The sequence below is a fragment of the Neomonachus schauinslandi genome, chromosome 15, assembly GCF_002201575.2.
Source record: "Neomonachus schauinslandi chromosome 15, ASM220157v2, whole genome shotgun sequence".
NCBI lineage: Eukaryota > Metazoa > Chordata > Mammalia > Carnivora > Phocidae > Neomonachus > Neomonachus schauinslandi.
In genome coordinates this window covers 14,080,217-14,106,991 of record NC_058417.1, presented here as the reverse complement: position 1 = coordinate 14,106,991, position 26,775 = coordinate 14,080,217, and the positions used below count along the sequence as shown (strand labels likewise).

The 26,775-nt window shown below is 40.9% G+C and overlaps 1 protein-coding gene across 1 annotated transcript in view; it reads right to left on the bottom strand.

The window, feature by feature from the left end:
- Window positions 1-19,697, bottom strand: part of LOC110592875 (RNA N6-adenosine-methyltransferase METTL16) — a 40,866-nt gene extending 21,169 nt beyond the window's left edge. Inside the window, exons 1-2 of the mRNA XM_021704053.2 lie at window positions 19,551-19,697; window positions 11,181-11,308 (exon numbers count right to left, since the gene is read on the bottom strand). Coding sequence (XP_021559728.1) covers window positions 11,181-11,308 — 128 coding nt within the window. The 5' untranslated portion in view covers window positions 19,551-19,697. The remainder of the gene's footprint in view (window positions 1-11,180; window positions 11,309-19,550) is intronic.
- Between the last annotated feature and the right edge of the window lie 7,078 nt (window positions 19,698-26,775).

Genomic DNA, 26,775 nt, shown 5'->3' with positions numbered 1-26,775 from the left:
ACATGGGGCCTGATCTCACAACCTGAGCCAAAATCAAGAGTTGAACATTTAACCAACTTAGCCACCAAGGCAGCCCCCTAAAAAAATTTTTTAACTTTAACATCCCATAGGTCAAATAAGCAATTAGATAGTAATATCATACCCAAAAAAAAGATCCTGGAACAGTGGAAATGACTATTATTAACAACCTTAGACTAACCAAAGAACCCAAAATCCTACTTGCAAAATTACAAGAAACTGTGATCAATCAAACTGATCTCTTAAATGCAGATCCCTGTGCTAAAGAGCAGATGACAGGAAATAAAAACCTAGTCATCCAAACACCTCTTTGGCCTTCCAAGTACAGTTAAGAGTACTGCAACTTTTCTAGCAAAGCCCAGTGACTTACGCTAAATCCACTTAAAAAAAAAACAAAAAAACAAAAAACAAAATACTTAGGAAAAAAAAAAACTTTGGGGGCACCTGGGTGGCTCAGTTAAGCAGCTGACTCTAGATTTTGGCTCAGGTCAAGATTTCAGAGTCTGGGATCAAGCCCCACAGAGCCCCACATCTGGCTCCACACTCAGCAGAGAGTCTGCTCCCTCTCCCTCTGCCCAGCCCCACCCCCGCACTCTCTCTCAAATAAATACATCTTTAAAAAAAAGTCTTGGGGGCATCTGGGTGGCTCAGTTGGTTAAGTGTCTGCCTTTGGCTCAGGTCATGATCCCAGGGTCCTGGGATCCAGCCCCGCATCAGGCTCCCCACTCAGCAGGGAGCCCGCTTCTCCCTCTCTGTCTGCAGTTCCCCCCTGCTTGTGCTCACTCTCTCCCTCTCTCTAATAAATAAAATCTTTAAAAAAAAAACCCAAACTTTTATAAAGTTCAGTAGTAAGAGAACCTTAAAGAAATTTAAGTTTCATATTACAAAAATTTTAGGAACAATCTAAAAGTAATCAATGAGATTAGTCTGCAGTCATTAAAAGGACTAAGACTGAGGGGCGCCTGGGTGGCTCAGTCAGTTAAGCATCTGCCTTTGGCTCGGGTTGTGATCCCAGGGTCCTGGGATTGAGCCCCTTGTCAGGCTCCCTCTTCCTCTGTCCCCCCAACCCCCACTTGTGCTCTCTTTCTCACTTTCACTCTTTCTCTCTCAAATAAATTAATAAAACCTTAAAAAAACAAAAAGGAGTAAGACTGGGCTGGTCCACATATTATATGAAGAATGTTCCTTGATATATATATACATTAAAAAAAAAAAAAACCTTTGAATAAAAGCATATACATACATCATGATCACATTTTTGTACAAAAAGACCCTACAAAAACCAAGGAAAAATGATCCTGTGTGCGGCGCCTGGGTGGCTCAGTTGGTTAAGCGACTGCCTTCGGCTCAGGTCATGATCCTGGAGTCCTAGGAACGAGTCCCACATTGGGCTCCTGGCTCAGCAGGGAGTCTGCTTCTCCCTCTGACCCTCTCCCCTCTCATGTGCTCTCTCTCTCATTCTCTCTCTCTCAAATAAATAAAATCTTAAAAAAAAAAAAAATGATCCCGTGTGTGTATATATATAAAAAAAAGTCTGAAAGGGTTAAGAGCCACTTCTGGATATGCAAATGGATGGATGAGTAGGGTAGACACTTTCACTCTCCTCATATTTTTGTTTTATCTGAATACATTTTACATAATATCACCTTCATAACAGCGTTTTATAACTATATGGAAAACGCTTATAATGTCATGTGGGGGGAAGAAAAAGTCCTATTATTATATCTGTATCAAAATTACAACCACAAAAAATACTAAACATGCGTAAGGACAAAGACTTTGAAAGGAACACAAAGCAATTTGATCTTCTGGGAGTGGAAGAACGGTGACATTTTTCTTTTATGTATGCAACATTACCATCATAAATGTAGTTAGGAAGGATATATTTCTATAATTTTCCGATTAAGGGTTCTATAATGTCTGTATAATTTCAAAAAACAAAAATCCCCTTTCCCAAAAATGGAAAACAGGCCCATGGTTCCAGGATACTTTTCCACGGAAGAGAGACAATTCTGTTGGAAACCCAACCAGGAGATTTCCCATGGTGACAACAATCACCAAGGAGAGTACTGCAGCCTAAGCATTAATTACACAGCTTCATGAAACATTTCAAGCAAGAGAAACAGCATTGTAATTAATGTTTTCTTAGTGTCTTCAAAGAGAGTTGTTGTTTATAGAAACAATTTTTGTTATGAAAAAAATATGTATGTTCACCTTGAGGGACTACAGCATACAATTTATTAATAAGAAACTACATCTTTTTTTTTTTTTTTTTAAGTAGGCTCCATGCCCAGTGTGGAGCCCAATGCGGGGCTTGAATTCACGACTCTGAGATCATGACCTGAGCTGATATTAGGAGTCAGACGCTTACCCTACTTACCCTACTGAGCCACCCAGGTGTCCCAATAAGGAACTACATCCTAATCACCAAAATGTACAAGACATCAAGCAGAGACTAGTCTAATTAAAGAAACTGAAAAAAATCTATGAAGAGCTGATTCTTACACTTTGTTAGCAAGGCAAGTGTTCACTTTCTTCCAAGAAAACACAGACACTAATCTAAGGGTTGGAAATCCTTTTGTAGGACAAAGTCTAGTCATCCGGCTTTACTAGCTAAATATCTAGGTCACTGTAGCACCCTGGGACATTAAAAAATCCTGAACACAGGCCTTTTCTCATTCTCATTTCTGAGATCACCGGAACTAAAATTAGCTCTCACGTGGAAATTAGCAATTTACTCCATCAAGTCTTTGTTGTTTAACACATCCAGCTTCACAAAATAGCCTATTGTCAACAGGCTCATGTCCGATTTCCCCAGAATGACTCCTGCTCTGCTACTGATGAATACAGTATTACCATTATAGACAGAGTTTGGAAGGACACACTCTGTGACCCATGGTTAAAATAACAATCATTCTAACATTACAGAGACTGAACCTCATGTAACAACAATAAAGGCTAAAGCCTCCCAACCTAATTTTCTGGCACTGGTTTCTATTAATTAGATCTTCACTGAGGGGTTAAAAATGTACAGTCATAATGTATGACAAAACCCTTCAAGGGGCGCCTGGGTGGCTCAGTCGGTTAAGCATCTGCCTTCCGCTCAGGTCATGATCCCAGGGTCCTGGGATCGAGCCCCGCATTGGGCTCCCTGCTCCGAAGGAAGCCTGCTTCTCCCTCTCCCTCTCCCCCTGCTTGTGTTCCCTCTCTCGCTGTGTCTCCCCCTGTCAAATAAAGAAATAAAATCTTAAAAAACAAAACAAAAACCTTCAATGCTCAACTGACAGGGTTCAAGTAAATTGCAGGATTATCTCCATGGAGCTGGTTACTGTGAAAAAAGTATGAACTAAAATCTAGTTACAATTGTCAGATATGATTATAACAAAGCAGTGATGGGTACAGGGAAGAAAAACAGAGAGGGACATCACACTAGCAATCCTAGTCACCTTATCAATTACACCAGGCATAACAACAGTAAGAGTACCTATCATTTGCTAAGTGTCTATAATGTCACTTTACATGCATTATCACTAACCTTTACAACAAATATCCAAAGTATGTCCTTTTATCCCCCTTCTTTAGATGAGGAAACTCAGTCTCAGTAAAGTTAAGAAAATTATCTAAAGGGGCGCCTGGGTGGTTCAGTGGGTTAAGTGTCTGCCTTTAGCTTGGGTCATGATCCTGGGGTCCTGGGATCAAGCCCACATCAGGCTCTCTGCTCAGCGGGGAGTCTGCTTCTCCCCCTCCCTATGCCTACCATTCCCCATTTGCGCTGTCAAATAAATAAAGTCTTTTAAAAAAATTATCTAAAATCTCTAGAGCTGCTATGTGGCACCCTCACGATCGCTTCTTGGCCTTTTGGCTAAGACCAGTCCTTAGGATGACTGACTCAGAAAGGAGTCCCCTCTCTCCATACCACACCCTGCTTAAGAGTTAAGCAAATAAACGACACTTTGAGCCATCTCAGGTCTATTGTTTTGTCTGATATTCCTTTTCCATCATTAGCTGGGTTTATATTTTGGCATTCTTTTTCACACATTTCATGGTATTAAGTAAAAAGCCATTATAAAAATATTTAAAATAAATAAAATAAAAGTATCAATGCAGACAATCAACAACTCTTAACTAAGTAAGCAGGAAGGGGGATAATGTCTAGGAGCACGTGGATTCCTTCTAAACATGCTACCCTGCCAACTATTAATAAGCTCATATTGTTTCCATCTTTAAAGAAATAACAGGAGGCTCTGGGCGCCTGGGTGGCTCAGTCAGTTAAGCCTTTGCCTTCAGCACAGGTCATGCATGATCCCAGGGTCCTGGGATCCAGCCCCACTCAGTGGGGAACCTGCTTATCCCCCTCCCTATGCCCCTCCCCCCCACTTGTGCTTGCCTTCTCGCTCACTCTCTCTCAAATAAAATCTTAAAAAAATTATTTAAAAAATAAAGAGGGGGCCCCTGGGTGGCTCAGTCATTAAGCGTCTGCCTTCGGCTCAGGTCATGATCCCAAGGTCCTGGGATCAGGCCCCGCATCAGGCTCCCTGCTCGGCGGGAAGCCTGCTTTTCCCCACTTGCGTTCCCTCTCTCGCTGTGTCTCCCTCTGTCAGATAAATAAATAAAATCTTTAAAAAACAATAAAATAAAAAATAAAAAAATAAAGAGAAAGAAAAAGAAAGCAGGCCTCCTCCTTAAGCTTGCCTCATCCTCTTCCTATCCCTTCATAAATAAGCCTGTTTTATCCTGCAAAAAATTTAGAGATTTTATTTATTTATTTGTCAGAGAGAGAGAGAGTGCACAAGCAGGGAGAGCGGGAGGCAGAGGGAGAAGCAGGCTCCCCACCGAGCAAGGCGCTTGATGCGAGACTCGATCCCAGGACCATGGGATCATGACCCGAGCCAAAGGCAGACAGGTAACTGACTCAGCCACCCAATCATCCCTATCCTGAAAAAAATTTAAAAATTACTTTTGCCTAGGGGTGCTTGGGTGGCTCAGTTGGTTGAACGTCTGCCTTCAGCTCAGGTCATGATCTCCAGGTCCTGGGATGGAGCCCAGTGTTGGGCTCTATGCTCAGTGGGGAGTCTGCTTCTCCCTCTGCCCCTCCGCCTGCTCGTGCTCTTTCTCTCTCTCAAATAAAGAAATAAAATCTTTTAAAAAAATTACTTTTGCCTATTACAAAAAGAACATCAATGTGTCTGAACAACACAACTCATAACCTTTTAGTCCCTTTCTGTGCAGAGCAATCAGCACATACTTCAGTTTTAGCTTGAAACAAAATTATCATGTTTTATAATCTGCAGCATCCATTCTAAAGGCTCCATGATATTCCATGGAACTGCACTGTTAAGAACCTACATACTAGATATTTAGATTATTTCCAATTTTTCTTGTTATAAACAGCTTTAGGACAAACATCCTTAAACAAACATTATTTCTTTTAAGTATGTTTTTTAGAATTTCCAAGGTTGCAGTTTTACCAACATTTTCTCTATGTCATTTGACTACATTTTTGCCACTGATGGATGTTTTATTTATTTATTTTTTAAAGATTTTATTTATTCATTTATTTGACACAGAGCCAGTGAGTGAACGGGGGTGGGGAGAGGGAGGGGGCAGTGGGGGGAGGAAGGAACAGAGGCTGAGTGACAAGCAGACGCCACACTAAGCATGGAGCCCAACACAGGGTTGGATCCCGTGACCCTGAGATCATGACCTGAGCCAAAATCCAGTCAGATGCTCAACTGACTAAGCCATCCAGGTGCCCCGACGGATATTTTAATATTTTATCTTTGCTAATTTGGTCCACTGTCTTTCTTCTTGTGAACAGTCCATTTTTAATCCTTACCTTTCTCTATAAAGGTTTCTTACTTTTTCTTATTGTCTTATAAGAGTTCTTTATATTGAGAAAGCTAATTCTCTGCCATACGCTGTAAATATTTGCAGTGCTCTGTCATCTTTTACTTTTAGTATTTCTTGACATGTAAAATTGTTTACATCTCATGTAGCTGAATCCAGCCATCTTTTCTTTGATGAATTCTATCCTTGGAGTATGAACAGAAAGCCCATTTCTATATCCAAAGACACTCACCTAGGTTTTTTCTAGTACTTAAAAAAAAAAAAATATATTGGGCGCCTGGGTGGCTCAGTTGGTTAAGCGACTGCCTTCGGCTCAGGTCATGATCCTGGAGTCCCTGGATCGAGTCCCGCATCGGGCTCCCTGCTCGGCAGGGAGTCTGCTTCTCCCTCTGACCCTCCCGACCCTCCCCCCTCTCATGCTCTCTTTCTCTCAGTCTCTCTCTCTCAAATAAATAAATAAAATCTTTTAAATAAATAAATAAATAAATAAATATATTGAAATCATTCAGTGATCAGGAATATATTTTGCATAACATAGGAAAGGAAATCTAAATGTACCCTTCCCATGGCTGTCCCAACTGCATCTATTAAAAATCCATTACTGGGGGGAGCCTGGGTGGCTGTCGGTTGAGCGTCCAACTCTTGGTTTCGGCTCAGGTCATGATCTTGGGGTCCTGGGATTAAGCCCCACAATGGGCTCTGCACTGGGCATGGAGCCTGCCTGGATTCTCTCTCTCTCTCCCCCTTTGCCCCTCTCCCCACTAACACATGCTCACTCTCTCTCTCAAAAGAAAAAAAAAAATCCATTACTGAAAAAAATTCATTACTGTCTGCCTCACCCCTAATGAACTGAAATGCTACTCTATTCTACACTATAGCCTTTCACCATGGGGTGGCATCTTACTTGAAAGGTTCTAAAGTAAGCACATAAACTGAAAATCCAATATGGTCAAAATTTTACACTGGAAAATCTCTTTAATCGTTTATAGCACTGTATGATAGTCACACGATGAGAAATACACAGGAGTCAAGACTGATTAAGAAAGGAAGATTCACCCTGTTCACTTTGCACTCCCTCTGAGAGGTACACTATTGAGTCAAGTGACAGGCAGGAATCATCCCACCACTTAATGTGCACATGCAATTGTTCTGCTGTTTAGACTTAGATGTGTTTCAGAATGCCACTCTGATGGCCCATTCTTGCTCCAATACTGTACTAATATTTTAATTACTCTAACTTAAAAATCTAGATGTTAAATATCTAACTCAAATATCCCAATAGATATTTAAATATATTGTGAACTTAAAGTTAACACACTTACACCTTTCTACCACCCGTTACTCTTTTATTGCTTTGAGCATCTTTTCTTTGAATTTTGGAAACATTATACCTATCTTGTCTCCCAAAAACAGGGATTTTGATTGGGGGAAGCAGCAACATTTTTATGTATGTGTGTATATATATACAGTTACACAGTTATATATATGTGTGTATACATATACACACACACACACTTTTTTTTTTAAGATTTTATTTATTGGGACGCCTGGGTGGCTCAGTCGGTTAAGCGTCTGCCTTTGGCTCAGGTCATGATCCCAGGGTCCTGGGATCGAGTCCCGCATCGGGCTCCCTGCTCCGCGGGGAGCCTGCTTCTCCCTCTGCCTCTGTCTCTCTCTCTGTCTCTCATGAATAAATAAATAAAATCTTTAGAGAAAAAAAAAGATTTTATTTATTTATTTGAGAGAGCGTGAGCGCAAGCAGAGGTATGGGCAGAGGGAGAGGGAGAAGCAGACCCTCCTGCTGAGCAGGGAGCCCAATGCAGGGCTTGATCCCAGGATCATGACCCGAGCTAAAGGCAGACACTCAACTGACTGAGCCACCCAGGCGTCCCCAGCTCAGTCATTTCTTACTGTTACAAGCCTGGGCAAGTCATTTTTTTTTAGTGAATTTTTTTTTTTTTTAATTTTATTTATTTATTTGAGAGAGAGAGAATGAGAGACAGAGAGCATGAGAGGGAGGAGGGTCAGAGGGAGAAGCAGACTCCCTGCCGAGCAGGGAGCCTGATGCGGGACTCGATCCCAGGACTCCAGGATCATGACCTGAGCCGAAGGCAGTCGCTTAACCAACTGAGCCACCCAGGCGCCCCAAGCCTGGGCAAGTCATTTTAAAAGAATGTACACTGATGGGGTGCCAGGCTGGCTCAGTCGGTAGAGCACGCAACTCTTGATCTTGGGGTCATGAGTCTGAGCCGCAGGTGGAGTGGAGATTACTTAAATAAATGAAACTTTAAAAAAAGTGGGGCACCTGGGTAGCTCAGTCGGTTAAGCATCCAACTCTTGACTTCAGCTTAGGTCATGACCTCAGGGTCCTAAGAGGAAGCCCTGCACCCAGCTCCACACTCAGCAGGGAGTCTGCTTGAGATTCTGTACTTTGACCTCTCCCTTTACCCCTCCCCCTGCTTGCAAGCTGTCTCTCTCTAAAATGAATAAATCTTTTTTTTTTTTTTTAAAGATTTTATTTATTTATTTGAGAGAGAGAATGAGAGAGAGAGAGCATGAGAGGGGGGAGGGCCAGAGGGAGAAGCAGACTCCCCGCCGAGCAGGGAGCCCAATGCGGGACTCGATCCCAGGACTCCAGGATCATGACCTGAGCCGAAGGCAGTGGCTTAACCAACTGAGCCACCCAGGCGCCCCTAAAATTAATAAATCTTAAAAAAAAAAAGAATGTTCACATTTATAGGTTAAACGTTCAAATTACATCGTTGAATCAAAAATCTTTTTTTTAAAGATTTTATTTATTTATTTGACAGAGAGAGACACAGGGAGAAAGGGAACACAAGCAGGGGGAGTGGGACAGGAAGAAACAGGCTTCCCGCCGAGCAGGGAGCCCAATGCGGGGCTTGATCCCAGGACTCTGGGATCATAACCTGAGCCGAAGGCAGACGCTTAACCAACTGAGCCACCCAGGCGCCCCAAAATTATTGCTTTTATTAATGTAAACTAGTCCTCTTTTTTCCAGTTTGATGCTTTTTTGCCTTCTATTTTACTTTTTCTAATTTGGGGGAACTCTCATTTGCCTAGTGTATTTTTGCCCCTCCCTTTATTTTTCATTAATCTGTAATTAAGTATGTCATTCGTGAGGTGAGCGGGGTGGGGGTGGGTTAAACACGTGATGGGCACCTGTGATGAGCAGTAGGCCTATGTAAGTGATGAATCACTAAATCCTATACCTGAAACTAATATTACAGTGTATGTTAATTAGGTGGAACCTAAATAAAAACTTGGAGGAAAAAATAAGTATGCCACTTGTAATTGGCACAGAGTTAGATTTTACAGAGGAATTACTCCCGAGAGTTTAACAAATTTATTGAATGTCTATTACTTGCCAGACACCTTTAATCCATTCAAATACATTGTAATAACAGATCTGTTCGGTTTGCTCCGAGAGATATCTTAAAAAATATTAATCTTAAACCATCTTAAAAACCCTCCTCTGGTTCCTCCGGTGTCTGAGCAATCAAGTGAACTTGCATGCTATAAAAGGCTCTTTGTGACCTGTTCTTTGTTTTCCTTTCAGTCTCATCTTGTTATTTCTCAACCCGTTATTCTATATCCACTTCAGCCCCACCTACACGCAGTTCTCCAAACTTAAACACACCTTTCACAAAAATCTGTTGTCTATACCTCAATTCTTTCCCTCTTCTATTCATTCTTCAGGATTTAGCTCGAAGACCCATCGCCTTCACTAACACCACCTCCACATCACTGCTTTGTCCCTCTCTTCCAACTTTCATTTGCCAACAAAATAACCCTACTTGAATATCCTGCAGGCTTCTCAGATTCCATATGCCCCAAACTGAAACTCTCATCTCCCCACAAATGAGCTCATTTTCCCTTGTTCCCTAACTCAGTAAACTAGGTACTACCACCCATCCTCTTGCTAAAATAAAATCACAAGCACCTGGGGCACCTGGGTGGCTCAGCTGTTAAGCATCTGCCTTCAGCTCAGGTTATGATCCCAGTCCTGGGATCGAGCCTTGCATCGGGCTCCCTGCTCCGCGGGAAGCCTGCTTCTCCCTCTCCCACTCCCCCTGCTGTGTTCCCTTTCTCGCTGTGTCCCCTTTCTCGCTGTGTCTCTGTCAAATAAATAAATAAAAACTTAAAAAAAAAATCACAAGCACTATATCTGGCTCAGACTCCTTAATTTCCACCATGTCCTGCTAATTCTATTCATGAATTTCACTCAAATTCATCAGTGATTTCTATCCCTCCTGCCTCTACCTAGTTTGGCCACCAATGTCTAATCCGGATTACTGAAACCATTTCCTACTCACTTCCCTGTACCTCCAATCTTAATTTCCCCTGCAACCCATCCTCCCCAATGCTCCTAGAATACTTCTGTCTAAACACAACTCTGAACACGTTATTCCTCTGCTTTTAAACTTCAGTGGATAAGGACAGGGATGGGTAACTCTGAAGATACAAGAACCCTCCACACCATGTCCTTAAAATAAATTCCAAACTCCTAGGGCACCTAAGTGGCTCAGCTGGTTAAGCGTCCAACTCTTCACTTCAGCTCAGGTCATGAGATTGAGCTCTGCTCCGCACTGGGTGTGGAGCTTACTTAACTCTCCCTCTCCCTCTGTCCCTCACCCCCATGTGGGATCACGCTCTCTCTCTCTTAAAAAGAACAAAATTAGGACACCTGGGTGGCTCGGTTGGTTAAGCATCTGCCTTCGGCTCAGGTCATGATCCCGCAGTCGCAGGATCAAGCCCCACATAGGGCTCCCTGCTCTGCTTCTCCCTCTCCCTCTACTCCTCCCCCCACTCGTGCTCTCTCTGTCTCTCTCTCTCATTTACTCTCTCTAATAAATAAAATCTAAAAAAATAAAAATAAATTCCAAACTCCTAAAGCCAGAAAGAAACTGAAAAGTATTTGGTCCAATCCTCTCATTTTATAACTTGAAAAGATGAAACCCAGGAGTGCCTAGGTGGCTCAGTTAATTATCTGACTCTTCATTTCGGCTCAGGTCATGATCTCAGAGTTGTGAGATCAAGCCCCATGTAGGGCTTCTCACTGGGCGTGGAGACTACTTAAGATTCTCTCTCTCCCTCTCCTCCCCTCTCTCTACCCCCCAACACAAAGATGAAACCCAGACAGGTTAAGTGATTTGTCCAAGATCAGACGAGAAATTTTAGGAAATGTCTAGGATTGCATTTAGGTGTACTATCAGTCCAGTATGCTTTCCACTACCCTGTGTCCATTCAGATTATACTAGAATAATACAGTATTAAGAATGCTTCATGTTACCTACCTCACTCTTCCATTCAGATTTATCTGAACATGCTGCTTAAAATCTGGGTATTTGGTTGCCAGATATGCAAAGTCAGGAGGTTTGTCCTTGTATCTATTTCTTGCATGCATTGATTTACTCAGAGCCATCTTTAAAAAGAAAAAAAAAAGGAAAAATGTCAGCATATTTAGTCAAAAAATACATTAATGGGGAAAAACTGTGGTTGCCAAGTCAACAGTTACAGCCAACATATTTTTGCCAATCAACTGAGAAAGTAGAAGTTATATTTTTCAAATGTACACAACAAATAAGCACATTAAAATATGCTTAACATCACCATGAGTCGTTAGGGAAATGCAAATCAAAACCACAATATCAATTCATACCCAGTAGGATGGCTATTATTAAAAAAGAAAAAAAAAGTTAAGAGAAGTGTTGGTGAGGATGTTAGGAAATTGGAGCACTGAAGGTGGGAACGTATACAATGGCTGTGGAAACAGTTCAGCAGTTCTTAAGAAGTTAAACATAGAATTACCACCATATGATCCAGCAATTCCACTCCTAGGTATACACCCAAGAGAACTGAAAGAAGGGATTCAAACGGTATTTGCACATCAATGTTCACAGCAGCATTATTCACAACAGCCAAAAGAGTAGGAACAACCCCAAGTGTCCATAAATGGATAAAGAAAATGTGGTACAGGGGCGCCTGGGTGGCTCAGTCGTTAAGCGTCTGCCTTCGGCTCAGGTCATGATCCCAGGGTCCTGGGATCGAGCCCTGCATCGGGCTCCCTGCTCAGCGGGAAGCCTGCTCCTCCCTCTCCCACTCCCCCTGCTTGTGTTCCCTCTCTCGCTGTGTCTCTCTCTGTCAAAGAAATAAAATCTTTAAAAAAAAAAAAATGTGGTACATACATACAATGCAATGTCCTTCAGCCAAAAAAAGGAATAAAATTCTGATACATCCTACAACATGGATGAACCTTAAAAACATTATTCTGGGACACTTGGGTGGCTCAGTCAGTTAAGCGTCTGCCTTCAGCTCAGGTCATGATCCCAGGGTCCTTGGATCAGGTCCCATAACGGGCTCCCCGCTCAGCAGGGAGACTGCTTCTCCCTCTCTCCCTCTGTGTTCTCTCTCTCTTTCTCAAATAAATAAATATTTTAAAAAAACATTATGCTAAGGAAAATAAGCCATATTCAAAAGGACAAATGTTGTATTATCACACTCGTATTAGATACCAAGAATACACAAATTCATAAAGAGAGTAGAATAGAGGTTACCAGGGTTTGGGGAGGAGGTATGAATGTTGAATTATTATTTAATGGGTTTCTGTTTAGGATGATGAAAAACTTCTAGAAATGGACAGTGGTGATGGTTATACAACAGTGTGAAGGTACTTAATGCCACTAAACAGTACACTTAAAAATGCTTAAAATGGTAAATTTTATGTTATGCATATTTTATCACAGCCTGAAATGGGTACGCAACATACGGGTTTTTTTTAAACCATGAAAACTGGAAACTATTCTTTTGAAAGCATCAAAGGGGCAGAAGGCAGTATAATCTATAGCCAAGAACTAATAGTCAGAGGTTAGTTTTTACAGGGGTCTTGTATGGACTGAATACTTTGTAGCACATCATAAAGTCACAAATGTTTAAAATATATCTTCTATTTTATAAATTTCAGTCTTGTCATTCCTAGGTAGCTAAAACCAAATGAAAACAATTTTGTCTCCTTCCAGATTACAAAAAAAAAAATTAACACATTTATAGCAAGATATAAAACTGAAGAAAAGCCACTGATTGTAGTGTTTGTTTTTTCTTTTCAAAGATTTTATTTATCCATTTGAGAGAGAGAATGAGATAGAGAGAGCATGAGAGGGGGGAGGGTCAGAAGGAGAAGCAGACTCCCCGCTGAGCAGGGAGCCCAATGCAGGGCTCGGTCCCGAGACTCCAGGATCACGACCCCAGCCGTAGGCAGCCACTCAACCAACTGAGCCACCCAGGCGCCCCATGTAGTGTTTGTTTTTCTTTTAAGATTTTATTTATCCATTTGAGAGAGCAAGACAGAGTAAGCACGAGCAGGGTGAGGGGCAAAGGGAGAAGCAGGCTCCCTGCTGAGCAGGGAGCCTGATGTGGGGCTCGATCCAGGGACTCCGGGATCACGACCTGAGCCAAAGGCAGACACAACCCACAGAACCACCCAGGCGCCCTGATTGTAGTGGCTTAGTAAGTTATACAGTTGGTAATTTTAAAAATTATTTTAGTGCATATCTCTGGGTGGTAAGTGATTTGTATTTTCTTCGTTATATCATTCTGTATTTTCCACTGTTTTTTCTAAGGTGCATTCATCTAAACAGTGTTATGTAAGCCAGAATCCTAGGCATCATCAGGTAGTTCTATACCCCTCTCATATCCTAAGAAATCAACAGTCATGTGGATTTTACCTGCTAAATACCTCTCAAATCCATCTATTTTTCCCATCTCCACCAATATCAGCCCAGTACAAGTCACCTGGATTTAGAACAGCCTCTTACTTGGTCACCCTGACTCCACTCTTACTCTCTCAGATTTCCTTTTTCCACCGTGCAGAGATCATCTCCTAAACACAAATCTCACTATGTCTTCCTTCTCCTATGCCCACTTGCTCAAAATTTTACTTAGGATTAAAAACAAAAATCATTACTTCAGCATACATATAAGGGCCAGCATGGTGTGGCCTTAACTATTTTTTCACCATCATGTTAAGCCATACCTCTCATTGCTCTTCTTTCTGTCCCTCCACTCTGGCAATCGGGTCTTTACAGTTTATTCCCTTTGTAACGTTTTTTCCTCCTCTTCACCTGATGAATTCCTACTCATCCTTACTCAATTCAAGCATCTCTTCTTCAGGTAAGTTTTTCCTTCCCTAATCCCCCTGGTTAAGTCATACCCCCTATTATAAAGTCTCCTAGCAACAAGCACCCTTCCTTTGTAGGTTTTATTACAGATATAACCTTACATAGTAACAGCTCTGCTAACACTCTATTTCAGAAGGTTTTTTTGACAGCTTTCTACATTGAAAAAATTTTTTAATTTTTTAATTCAAGTATAATTAACATATAGTGTTATATTAGTTTCAGTATATGATATAATGGTTCAACAATTCTATATATTCTTCAGTGCTCATCAAGGTAAGTGTACTCTTAATCCCCTTTATTTCACGCCCCCCACCTCCCCTCTGGCAACCACCAGTTTGTTCTCAGCATTTAAGAGTCTGTTTTTTGGGGGCGCCTGGGTGGCTCAGTCATTAAGCGTCTGCCTTTGGCTCAGGTCATGATCCCAGCATCCTGGGATCAAGCCCCACATCGGGCTCTCTGCTCTGCAGGAAGCCTGCTTCTCCCTCTCCCACTCCCCCTTCTTGTGTTCCTACTCTCACTATCTCTCTCTCTGTCAAATAAATAAGTAAAATCTTTAAAAAAAAAAACTGGTTTTTTGCTGGTCTCCCTTTTTTGTTTGTTTTTTTAAATTCCACATGGGTGAAATCATATGGTATTTGTCTTTCTTTGACTTATTTCACTTAGCATTATACCCTCTAGGTCCATCCATGTTGTTGCAAATGGCAAGGCTGCATTCTTTTTGATGGCTGAGTAATATTCCATTGTGTATATACATACCTTTTTTCCCCCCCAATTTAGTTAACATATAGTGTCCTATTAGTTTCACGAGTAGAATTTAGTGACTCATCAGTTATACATTAACATCTCATTATTTCCAGTGCCCTCCTTAATACCCATCACCCAATTACCCCATCCTCCCACGCAATCCCCACCAGCAACTCTGTTTATTCCCTATAGTTAAGAGTCTCTTATGTTTGCTTCCCTCTCTGTTTTTACCTTATTTTTCCTTCCCTTCCCCTATTTTCATCTGTTTTGTTTCTTAAATTCCACATGAGTGAAATCATATGGCATATGTCTTTTTCTATACCTTTTTCATCCATTCATCTATTGATAGACATTTGGGTTGCTTCCTTATCTTAGCTATTGTATACAATGCTGCCATAAATATAGGGGTACATGTATCATTTTGAATTAGTGTTTTTATTTTCTTTAGGTAAATACCCAGTGGTGGAATTACTGGATCAGATGGTAATTCTTTTTTCATTTTTGGGCTTGAACTCACAACCCTGAGATCAAGACGTGAGTTGAGTCAGACACTTAACCAACTAAGCCACCGAGGTACCCCAAATGGTAATTCTATTTTTTTTTTTAATTTTATTTCTTTGAGAGAGAGCATGAGAGGGGGGAGGGTCAGAGGGAGAAGCAGACTCCCCGCTGAGCAGGGAGCTGGATGCAGGACTCGATCCTGAGACTCTGGGATCATGACCTGAGCTGAAGGCAGTCGCGTAACCAACTGAGCCACCCAGGTGCCTGGTAATTCTATTTTTAATTTTTTGAGGAACCTCTGTACTGTTTTCCACAGTGGCTGCACCAATTTGCATTCCGACCAATAGTGCAGGAACGTTTCTTCTTCTCCACATCCCTGCCAACACTTGTTATTTCTTGTGTTTTTATTTTAGCCATCCTGACAGGCATGAGGTGATATCTCATTACGGCTTTGATTTTAATTTCTCTGATGATCAGTGATGTTAAGCATCTTTTCATGTGTCTGTTGGCCATCCGTATGTCTTCTTTGGAAAAATGTCTATTCAGGTCCTCTGCCCATTTTCTAATTGGATTATTTGGGCTTTTTGGTGTTGAGTTGTATAAGTTTTTTATGTATTTTGGATACTGACCCCTCATTGGATATGTCATTTGCAAATATCATCCTCTACACTGAAAATTTAACAATTATTTTCAAAAAAGAGTTGTCTTCATCGTGGACCTTTCCAAATCATATATCCAACTGCCTACCCAACTTGTCACTTGAATGGCTCAGAAGTACTTCATGTACAATGTCCAAAATTAAGTCATTTCTACCCACCTCAAACTGGTCCTTTTCTAATCATCCCTTTTTCGCCAAATAACACCACTACCTTTCTTGTGGTGCTCAGGCCAGAAATCTTTAGCATCCTCTCCACCCCATCTCCCCCATTCCAAACACACCATGTCCTGAATATTCTCTACCTTCTAATTATTTCTTGACCCTTATATTATTTCTGTCACACCTCCACAACTCTACCCCCAGATCATTATCATCTCCCTTGGATTACTATAATAGCCTCTAACTGATCTCTCTATAATCACTCTTGCCTTTGCCATCCACTTTTCACCCAAAAGACAAGTCTTCCCTCCCTCCCTCCATGCAAATCTGGAGTCCTTGCTGAATCCCTTCAGTGGCTTCCTAAAGCTATTAGGCTTATAAAGTCCAAAATCATTAACAAGGCATACATAATCTAGACCTGCCTATCCCTCCAACCTCATTTGTTGCCACTATGCTCCAGACACACTTGTCCTTTCATTTTCTCTGCTGTATAATGATCTGTCCCACCATCTGTTATTCTTACTGCCTAAGAGGTTCTCTTCACTCTCCTACCATCCATTCTCCTTTTGAAGGCCCACTAGCCCTTCAAATCACACCCTAAGCATCATTTTCTCAGGTAGGCTTTTTCTGACACCACATATCCAATCAGATGCCCACTCTATATACTTTCAAAGCATTTTATGCTTTCCCTCAAAGCTCTTAGTTTACATTTGTCTGTCCTGTCCTCCACCCCACCTCCCAGGCTGCAACCATGTACATCTTATTCTTCACTGTATCCTCCAGCAACTGGCATACAATAAATACTTAAGTGAATAATTCAGAATTTAGGGTAATTAATAGTCACCTGGAAGTTTTTCAGCATACTAAGCTACCACCTTTTGCCCCTAACGTTATCACAGAAACTCACTATATACAAGTTGCAATTTCCTAACATTAACATACCCTTTACAGACTATCAAAAAGAAGGGAGCATAGAATTAGGATAAGAACCAGTTCCCATGAAAAAGTTGAAAAGGGGGTGCCTGGCTGGCTCAGTCAGTGGAGCATGCAACTCTTGATCTCAGGGTTGTAAATTCAAGCCCCACGTTGGGTGTAGAGATTACTTTAAAAAATCTTAAAAAAAAGAAAAAGTTTAAAAGGAAAATGTTTTCCTTTCTTGTGGTTCTGGCAAGCAACAACAAAAGAAAGTATTCTAACAGTAATTTCAAAAGACACTGGTATGTTAGAGCTCTGCAACACGTTAATATTCTAAAGACTGCATAGATGACATCAGTGTACACACATGACACTTTGAGCATACGTGGAACAAATTAAATTACAGATATGGAAGATTCAATTTATATCCTACATTAATCAAACTTTCTGGTCAGAACAGATAAAGAAAGAGTCAATAAAGCCACTTTTTTGATAATCAACCTCCTAAAGGCAAAGGGATCTTAGCTAAATCTATCTTATTTCTCAGAATTTAACCCAGTATTAACTCTTACCTGGCATTAACACTGTCACTCCCCCTTCTCTCTAGCCTATCTATTTTTCTCTTCCTGGCTCATTCTTTTTTTTTTTTTTTTTTTAATTTTATTTATTTATTTGAGACAGAGAGAATGAGAGACAGAGAGCATGAGAGGGAGGAGGGTCAGAGGGAGAAGCAGACTCCCTGCCGAGCAGGGAGCCCGATGCGGGACTCGATCCCGGGACTCCAGGATCATGACCTGAGCCGAAGGCAGTCGCTTAACCAACTGAGCCACCCAGGCGCCCTCTTTTTTTTTTTTTTTAAGATTTTATTTATTTATTTGACAGAGAGAGACACAGTGAGAGAGGGAACACAAGCAGGGGGAGTGGGAGAGGGAGAAGCAGGCTTCCCACGGAGCAGGGAGCCCGATGCGGGGCTCGATCCCAGGACCCCGGGATCATAACCTGAGCCGAAGGCAGACCCTTAACAACTGAGCCACCCAGGTGCCCCTCTTTCTGGCTCATTCTTATCTAGCCACATTAGTCTCCTTGGTTTTTGGGGTGTTTTTTGTTTGCTTGTTTGTTTGTTTGTTTTTAACCAAATCTGGCACACTCCTGCATCAGGGATTTTGTACTTGGTCAGTATGGATTGTTCTTCCCCCAGAAATACACGTACAAGGTACTCTCGCCCTGTTCAGGCCTTTGATAAAACCTCACCTTCTCACCGCCTTTCCCTTTTTTTTTTTTAAAGTAAGCTCTACGCTCAACTTGGGGCTTGAACTCACTACCCCAAGATCAAGAGCGGCATGCTCTATGGACTGAGCCAGCCAGGCACCCCTGATGCCTCTTCTTAGTGCAATGAGTGAACACTTAAATGTGCAGTGAGTGAACACACTCCTCTCCCTTAACACTTTCGAAGTCTTCAACACAGGACTTACCCATCTGACATTCCATATACAGCATTTACTTACTTTTTAAAATCTGCCCTGCCAGTAAGTTTCATGAGGGAAAATACTTTGTCTATCTTGTTCACTGCAATATCCCACTGCCTAAATTAGGGCCTGGGAGAGTAAGCACTCATAAGTTGTTTACTGAAAACATGATGGAACTCTTTTCACTGTCCCAAGCCACTGAAACACAGCACTCTCATTTTTTGTAAACAGTCCTCATCTTGACACTCAAAAAGGATCAGCCCTACTTAGGGCTGGAGCATTTTCTTCTGGGTTATCCGAGTCAGTCCTGAAAGCCAGAGCAGTAGCACACCCTTGAAGCTGACGCTTCGACTTTCTTTGAACTTTGCCATCTCCATGGTCTACTGTTTCCTTGGTTTCTCCTGACCCTTAATAATACTCTTCAACTACCGTTTATCTTAACATTCAAAAGACTCTAAATTCCGCTTCGAATTCTAATTTCCGCTTCTAACTTTGAATTCCTTCTGCACAGATCTCTCCCAGTTCAACCCCAATCTCCGTTTTCTCTCGTCGCCTGCCTTCATAAAACCGACTTTTTCCTCTAGTTCCGCCAGTGCCATTTCTCCATCTCCTCCACTCCTCCCACACGCTCATCTTATGCACTCAGTCTTCTCGCCTCAGTTTCGCATCTCTCTAAACCTCCTCAGCCCCTAGGGTCTTTCGTACTTCAATCCTCGTCTCCATTCTAGGCGCCAACTCCTCCCATCTATCCCATCACCATTATCCTCCTCCACGTGCGCGCGCGCACACAACATACCCACCCACCCAACCCATTTACTCACCCATGTGGTCTGTCTCCCTAGACCCCAAGCCAGCACCTCACCAGTCCAGAACCCGCGCGCGCAACACGCACGCACATACACAGACACAAAGCCACCCACCCTTCAGGTCTGTCTCCCTAGGCCCAAAGTCAGCCACTCACCAGCCCAGAACCCAAGAATACGGAACTTGGGCCATACATAGGTTAAATGACCTCTCGACCCGCCTAACAGTTGACAAATGACTCACATCTGAAGTCAAAGTTTCTTCCAGATGACCGGTCTGGATTAGGCCTCTATAACTCCAAAGTCTCAAGCCACCTGCAGAGCGAAGCGCCTAGAAACGCAGATGTTACGCTCTTAGCGCGCCGCCATGTTGGACAAGCATCCAGCCTCGTGATTGGACGACGCACTCTCGCGCGACCTGTAGCAGAGTCTGAAGAAGGAAAATCCATCGCGAGACCTGGAGTTTGCAGCTCCTGACACAAGGAAGGGGCGTGGTAGCAAGCGGAGTGTTTTGCGTGAGGGCACATGCGTTAGAATTTCTTTGGGACCTTGTTTGTTTTGTAAAGTAGGTTTTTAAAAATGAAGTTGTAGCTTTCCGGGTCCCACTTCAGACTTACTGAATCACACTCTCTGGGGTTAGGCGGGAATATGAGGATGGCGGAAGGCGGGGAGCTTTAGGATATGATGGCGGGCAGTTAGCATTCATTCTGCAACAGGTTTCTTGCTTCATGTGTTGTCTCATTTAATCATCACAGATAAACCTGTGATATGAGAAGGAGTAATCTCATTTACAGAGGAAAAACTGGAGATCAGAAATATTAAGTCATTTGTCCAAGATCTTACACCCAGATGACATCAAATCCATGTTCTTTGTGTTTCCTCGCCTGCCTCTTGAGCTGGAAGCTCTATTAAATGCTTTTCGTTTTTCTTTTCAACTCGGTTATACTAATTTTTACTCTCTGGCCAGTAGAGTGAGCATTAGTCTCATTTCACAATTGAGACAAAAAGGTAAATCACTTTCAAAAGGCATACAGTTAAGGCTAGGACTAAAGTCAGCCTCTGGACCCCCACCTAGTAACTCCATTAAAGCTTTCCTGTGTCCCAGTAATTAATGCGAAAGCTTCTGGCAAAACATTGCTATAAAACTGAGAGATAAAGGGTAAGAAATGAAGATTTAAGTTTTATGTAGAACAAAGTGTACCATTTGTCACCCAAGGAAAGCAAGGAGGTGTTCTCATTATCTATTGTGTAACAAACCACCCCAAAATGTATAGCTTAAAACAACAGATGTTTTATTTGCTCATTGTTCTGCAGTCTGGGTTGGAATTAGCCCAACCATTCTTGTTCTGTACTTGCTGTTGATGGTAGCATCAGCTGGTGGCTGGTTCAGCTGGAGTGGCTGGGCTCCCCTCTCCCTGTAGTCTCAAATTCTCTCCCTCTCTCTGTGACATTTCCATATAATTTCTCCAGCAGAGTAGCCAGATTTCTTACATGTTAGCTCAGGGCTCCCAAAAGGGCAAAAGTGTAAGCTGCTAGGCTTTCTTAAGGCTTAGGCCCAGACTGGTGCGTTCATTATTCACTCAATTCTATTTGTTAAAGCAAGTCAAAGGGCCAGCCCAGATTCAAGAGGAGGGGATTATGCCAGGATACACTACAATACTGCAAGCCATGGTTCACTGGATCTACCAATGAACAGAACACCACAGAAAGTTTTTTGTCTTTGGTTGGTAGTGATTTTGGTACTGGTTATTTTTACAGTATTTAGTGCTTGCTTCTGGAAAGGTAAAAGAGAAAATGGCATTGGAGGTATGACTGTAGGGTTGTAAGTGGATTATATTTTAGATGCTGGCGAATTTCTCTATCTGCTCCAGAGATCCAACTCCCCCATGGGTCAAACCAGAGAGATTCTAGCTCTATAGCCAGGGAATATCAGCTTTAATCATGCCCCCAACCACATACTAACCCTGTGATGATGGACAATTTACTTAAACTATTCAAGCCTAGGTTTGTTCAATATTGCCAAACAGTATTGCCAACATTGCCAAATAATCTCATAGGGTTGTTGTGAGAATTAAATCAGGTAATACATATAAAACAGCATAGTTTCTGGCACATAGTAAGCTATCATTATTATTATTATTATTCCTTATAATTTCTTTGGTCAGTTTCCATTTTTAAAAATTATTTCATAATGATAAAACTTGTTCATTATAGAAAATTTGTAACAAATTTAAATAATACAGGAGACTATAAGAAAGAAAGCAAAAATTATCTAAAATCTCACCACCTAGAGCCAATTACCAAAATTTGTTAACCTTACTTCCAGACCTCTATATGAAATATATATATATATTTATATTTATATGGATCTATAGCTCAACTTTTTTATAGAAATAGCATTATATATTTTTTTCTCAGATATAAGTCTTGGAGGTTGTCCTACCTCAATTAATATATATATATTTTTTAAAGATTTTATTTATTTATTTGACACAGAGAGAGACACAGCAAGAGAGGGAACACGAGCAGGGGGAGTGGGAGAGGGAGAAGCAGGCTTCCCGCGGAGCAGGATCCCAGGACCCTGAGATCATGACCTGAGCCGAAGGCAGACGCTTAACGACTGAGCCACCCAGGCGCCCCTGTATTTCTATATCATCCTTTGTGATAGGTGCATAGTATTCCATTGAATGGATGTGCCATAATTTTTTAAAACTAATTTCCCTATAGGTGGGCATAGATTGGCCTATTCCTAAAATTATGGTACAATGATAAATACATCTCATTTAAAAATTTTTTTTTACATTAAATGAATATTGTTTAGAGACTCCACAAAATAGATTAATAACATATTCAACATCTGCCTCTTAGGGCTTATCTCTCTGACTTACCCTCAAATCCTCAAGAATTTAATCTTGTAAGAGAAGTCTGTCCAACTTCAATACCCCATCAATGACAGTATAGGCATTCAATTAGTCTATTACATCCTTTGCTTTTTGCTGCTGCTTTGTAGTAGGAAACTGATTCTGCACATTTGGTGGGTAACGCTGCCAATTCTGAAATGTTGCAGAGTTGCTACCAGAACTGCTTTCAGCATCAGCCATTGCCTGGGCTGAAATCAACCTTGAGGGCATCATCCTGAACTCCAACTTTACTGAAGTTAACCATTTCAAAGAACTTGTTACTCTACCCTGCCACTCTCCTTTGGCCAGGGCCAGCCAGACAACATCCACAGGTCTCTCTAACTTCATGTCTTAGAGAGTAATGATTGAGTATCAATTCCTTATACCCCAGAAGACCATGACTTACTTATGTAAATGTATTCAGTTCCTTCTGGGGGACCAAGTTAGTATGTCAGAGATCTAATGGCCACCTTAATTAAGTCACAAAAGATACACTCTAATCCCAAAACAATGACTGTTTCTCAGCCTACATTTACATAACTGAGAGAGCTACTCAAATGATGCTTTATATTTTTCATTTTATAAATAATGCTGTGGGGCACCTGGGTGGCTCAGTTGATTGAGCATCTGACTCTTGATTTTGGCTGGGGTCATGGTCTTGAGGTGGTGGGATTGAGCCCCACATTGGGCTCCACACTCAGCGGGGAGTCTGCTTGAGATTCTCTCTTTCCCTCTCTCTCTGCCTCTACCTCCTAACGCCCTGTGCCACACATGCACTTTGTCTCTAAAATAAATAAAAGAGTCAGACGCTTAACTGACTGAGCCACCCAGACACCCTAATAAATCTTTAAATAATAATAATAATAATGGGGGGCGCCTGGGCGGCGAAATTGGTTAAATATCAGATTCTTGGTTTCAGCTCAGGTTGTGATCCCAGGATCGAGCCCCGTGTTGGGCTCTGCACTCGGTGTGGAAATCTGCTAAAGTTTCTCGCCCTCTCTCTCGGTCCCTCCCCCCAACCATGCACACTCTCTGGTTCTGTCTCTCAAATAAATAAATATATAAATCTTTAAATAATAATAATAGTGCTGAATTCTTTAAAGACTTGAAAAATAAATTTCAAAAATTAATACCTGGTGGAAGAACTGGATCTAAATGTACATCTGACTACTCTCCTTCCTGTTCCAAGTCTCATAAAACAGAGTATATTCATTTAAAAAACAATAAATTCCAAATAGGACTGAAAACCCAGAAATAGTGCCATTGACAGACCAGAAACTTTGAGGATACTCTGAAAAAGCAGGACCCAAATAGGAATAACAACTGAAATGCCAAGAGATTTTTATAGGGAACTACAGATGATTTTGAAATATATTTGGAAAACAAATGTGCAAGAACAGCTAATTTTTCCAGTTGGAAAAAAAATTATACCACACATAAAATAAAGCCCATATGGATAATAAACAAAATAATTATGAAAACAAAATCAACTATAGAAGTGTTAGAAGAATGTAGAAGAATGTTTTTTTATAAAAAGAATAGGGAAGGTCTCCTAAAGACACAAAACTCAAAAACCATAAGGGAAATGATTGCTAAATTTGATAATATAAAAATTTAAAAATTCAATATAATAAAAGATACTACAAATAATTGACAATGAGCAGGGAGAAAATATTTGCAATATATAACAAAGAGTTATTATCCAAGGTACATTCTCAAACAATGTCAAATCAATAATAATCAAATGTGAAAATGAACAATGGATATGAAAAAGAAATTCACAAAAGAGTATATATAGTAAACCAATGAATATATATGAAAAAATGCTCAAATGCATAAGTAATCATAGAAAGGCGTAGTTAAATAACTATACCATTTGTAACACATCATATTAATAAAAATAAAAAATATTGATAAGGATGCCTGGATGGCTCAGTCGGTTGAGCATCTGCTTTTGGCTCAGGTCATGGTTCCAGGGTCCTGGGATCAAGTCCCACGTCGGGCTCCCTGCTTGGCTGGGAACCTGCTTCTCCCTCTCCCTCTGCCTGCCGCTCCCCCTGCTTGTGCTCTCTCTCTTGCTCTCTCTCTCTGACAAATAAGTAAATAAAATCCTTTAAAAATATATTGATAATGTCCAAATATGGCAAAGACTAGTGTGTTGGTTAGCTTTTGCTGTGTAACAAGCCATCCTAAAACTTAGTGGCTTAAAACAACGGCATTAATTATCACTCACAATTCTGTACATCAGCTGGGCAGTTATTGTGGTTCACTGATCTCTGCAGTTTACCAGAGGTTAAGCTGGGGCTTGGATGGTCTAGGATGACCTTATTCACAGGCCTGGCAGTTGGCAGGCTGGTTGGTCTAGGGTCAGGGTCAGCAAACTATTCCCACTGGGCCAAATCTGGCCACACCTATTTAGTTACATATTGTTTATGACTGTTCTCACAACACAGCAACAAAGTTGAGTCGTTGCAAGAGAGGCCACATAGCCCACAAAGCTGAAAATATTTAGCATGTGGCCCTTTACAGAAAGTCTGCCAACCCCTGGTCTAGGAAACCCAAGCTGGGAGTACTTGTCTCTGCTTCACAGTTTTCTCATGGTCCAGTAGCATACACTAGGTTTACTCACAGGGCAGCAACATTCCAAGGGAGTGAGAAAGTAAGCTGCAATCGCTCTTAAGGCCTAGGCCAACCTAAATGCAAGGAGTGAGGAAACAGAATTCACCTCTGGGCAGAAGGAACAGCAAAGAATCTATGGCCAATTGTAATTTATCATAGCTAGTATAAATTGCCTTTTGAAGTCTCATTTGGAAATATATATATTAAAATCCAAAATGTCCAGTCCACGAACACCTGTGAAAGGAAGAAACTGATACCAGTGATTGCTTCTGGAGTAAAGAACTAATGACTGGGAGACACAAATAGGAAGAAGACTTGCTTTACAATAGCATTGATTTTGTACCTTTTGAATAAGGGTATATTGAGAAAATAAATAAATATGTACATATTCTTCTAACCAGCAATTCAATTGTTTTTAAGTTATGTCCCAAAGAAATACATATTTACAGTGAGGTTGAGGTAGGTACAAAGATGTTCATTGTTACATTGTTTATTATGGAATGCTATGTAACTGTTATAAATAAATACATCGATAAATCTCCAACATATAAAATAAGGACACAGGAAATTGTGAAACAGTAAGTTTAGTTTGATACCACTTATATAAAGCAAAAACAAAACACGTATTTAATATGAAAATATAAACATAAAAGTAACCAGAGGAAAAGATCTGGAAGGAAAAACTAAACTAATAGTAGTGGTTAACTTGCAGAAACTGAATTGGAATTTTAGAGGTGGGGCATGAGAGTTTTAAATGTTTTTTCTGCATCACTTAAGTATTTTACAATGATAAGATATATTTGTATAACTTGGAAGTAGATCTAAAATAATAAAAAGAAAAAGGAAATAAGACAAAATCAGGTTTGCCAAAAAAACCACAGCTTCAGGTTACCTGGGTGGCTAAGTTGGTTAAACGTCTGCCTTTGGCTCAGGTCATGATCCCAGGGTCCTGGGATCAAGCCCCACATCAGGCTCCTTGCTCAGTGGGGAGCCTGCTTCTCTCTCTCCCTCTGCTTGCTGCTCTACCTGCTTGTGCTCTCTCTCTCTCTCTCTCTGTCAAATAAATAAAAAAGTCTTAAAAGAAAGAAAGAAAGAAAGAAACGACAGCTTGGAGGGGAAAACAATGTTGGATAATGGGAGATAAAAGAGATTTAGAAGATATATCCAGAAGCTCCAACTCTGTTTAGTAGGAGTTCCAGAAGGTAAAAACAGAGAAAAGAATAATGGAAGAAAAAAAGGAATAATGGAAGAAAATTTCCTAAAGCTGAGAATGATAAAAGTCTTGAAATTGGAAGAGTTCATTGTGTACCAAACTGAATGAATTCTAAAAGGCCCATGCCAAGTCAAGTTGTTAGGGTGAAGTCTAGTCCAATATGACTGGTGTCCTTATAAGGAGAGGAGATTAAGGTCACAGACAATGCAGACAGAGGAACAACCATATGAGGGCACAGCAAAAAGACAGCCATCTGTGAGCCAAGGAAAGAGGCCTCAGAAGAAACAAAATCTCCCAGCACCTTGACCTTGGACTGCTAGCCTCCAAAATTGAGAGAAAATAAATCTTTGTTGTTTAAACTACCCAGTCTGTGTTTTTTTGTTTTGTTTTGTTTTGTTTTTGTTACACCAGCCCTAGCAAACGAACGCAGCTTGTTTGCATTTTTTATTATTTTATTCTTTTTGTTGCTATTGTAAAAGTAATTATTTTCTTAATTTTCTTTTGTTTATTTTTAGTGTATAAAAATGCAACTGATTTTTGCGTGTTAATTTTGCATCCTGAAACTTTGCCAATTTTTTAAATTCATTCTAACAGTCTTTTGGTGAATCTTTAGGGTTTCTACATGTAAGATCATGTTATCGGTCAATATAGCTCATTTTACTTCCTTCTTTCCAATTTGGATGCCTTTTATTATTTATTTATTTTAAAGATTTTATTTATTTATTTGACAGAGAGAG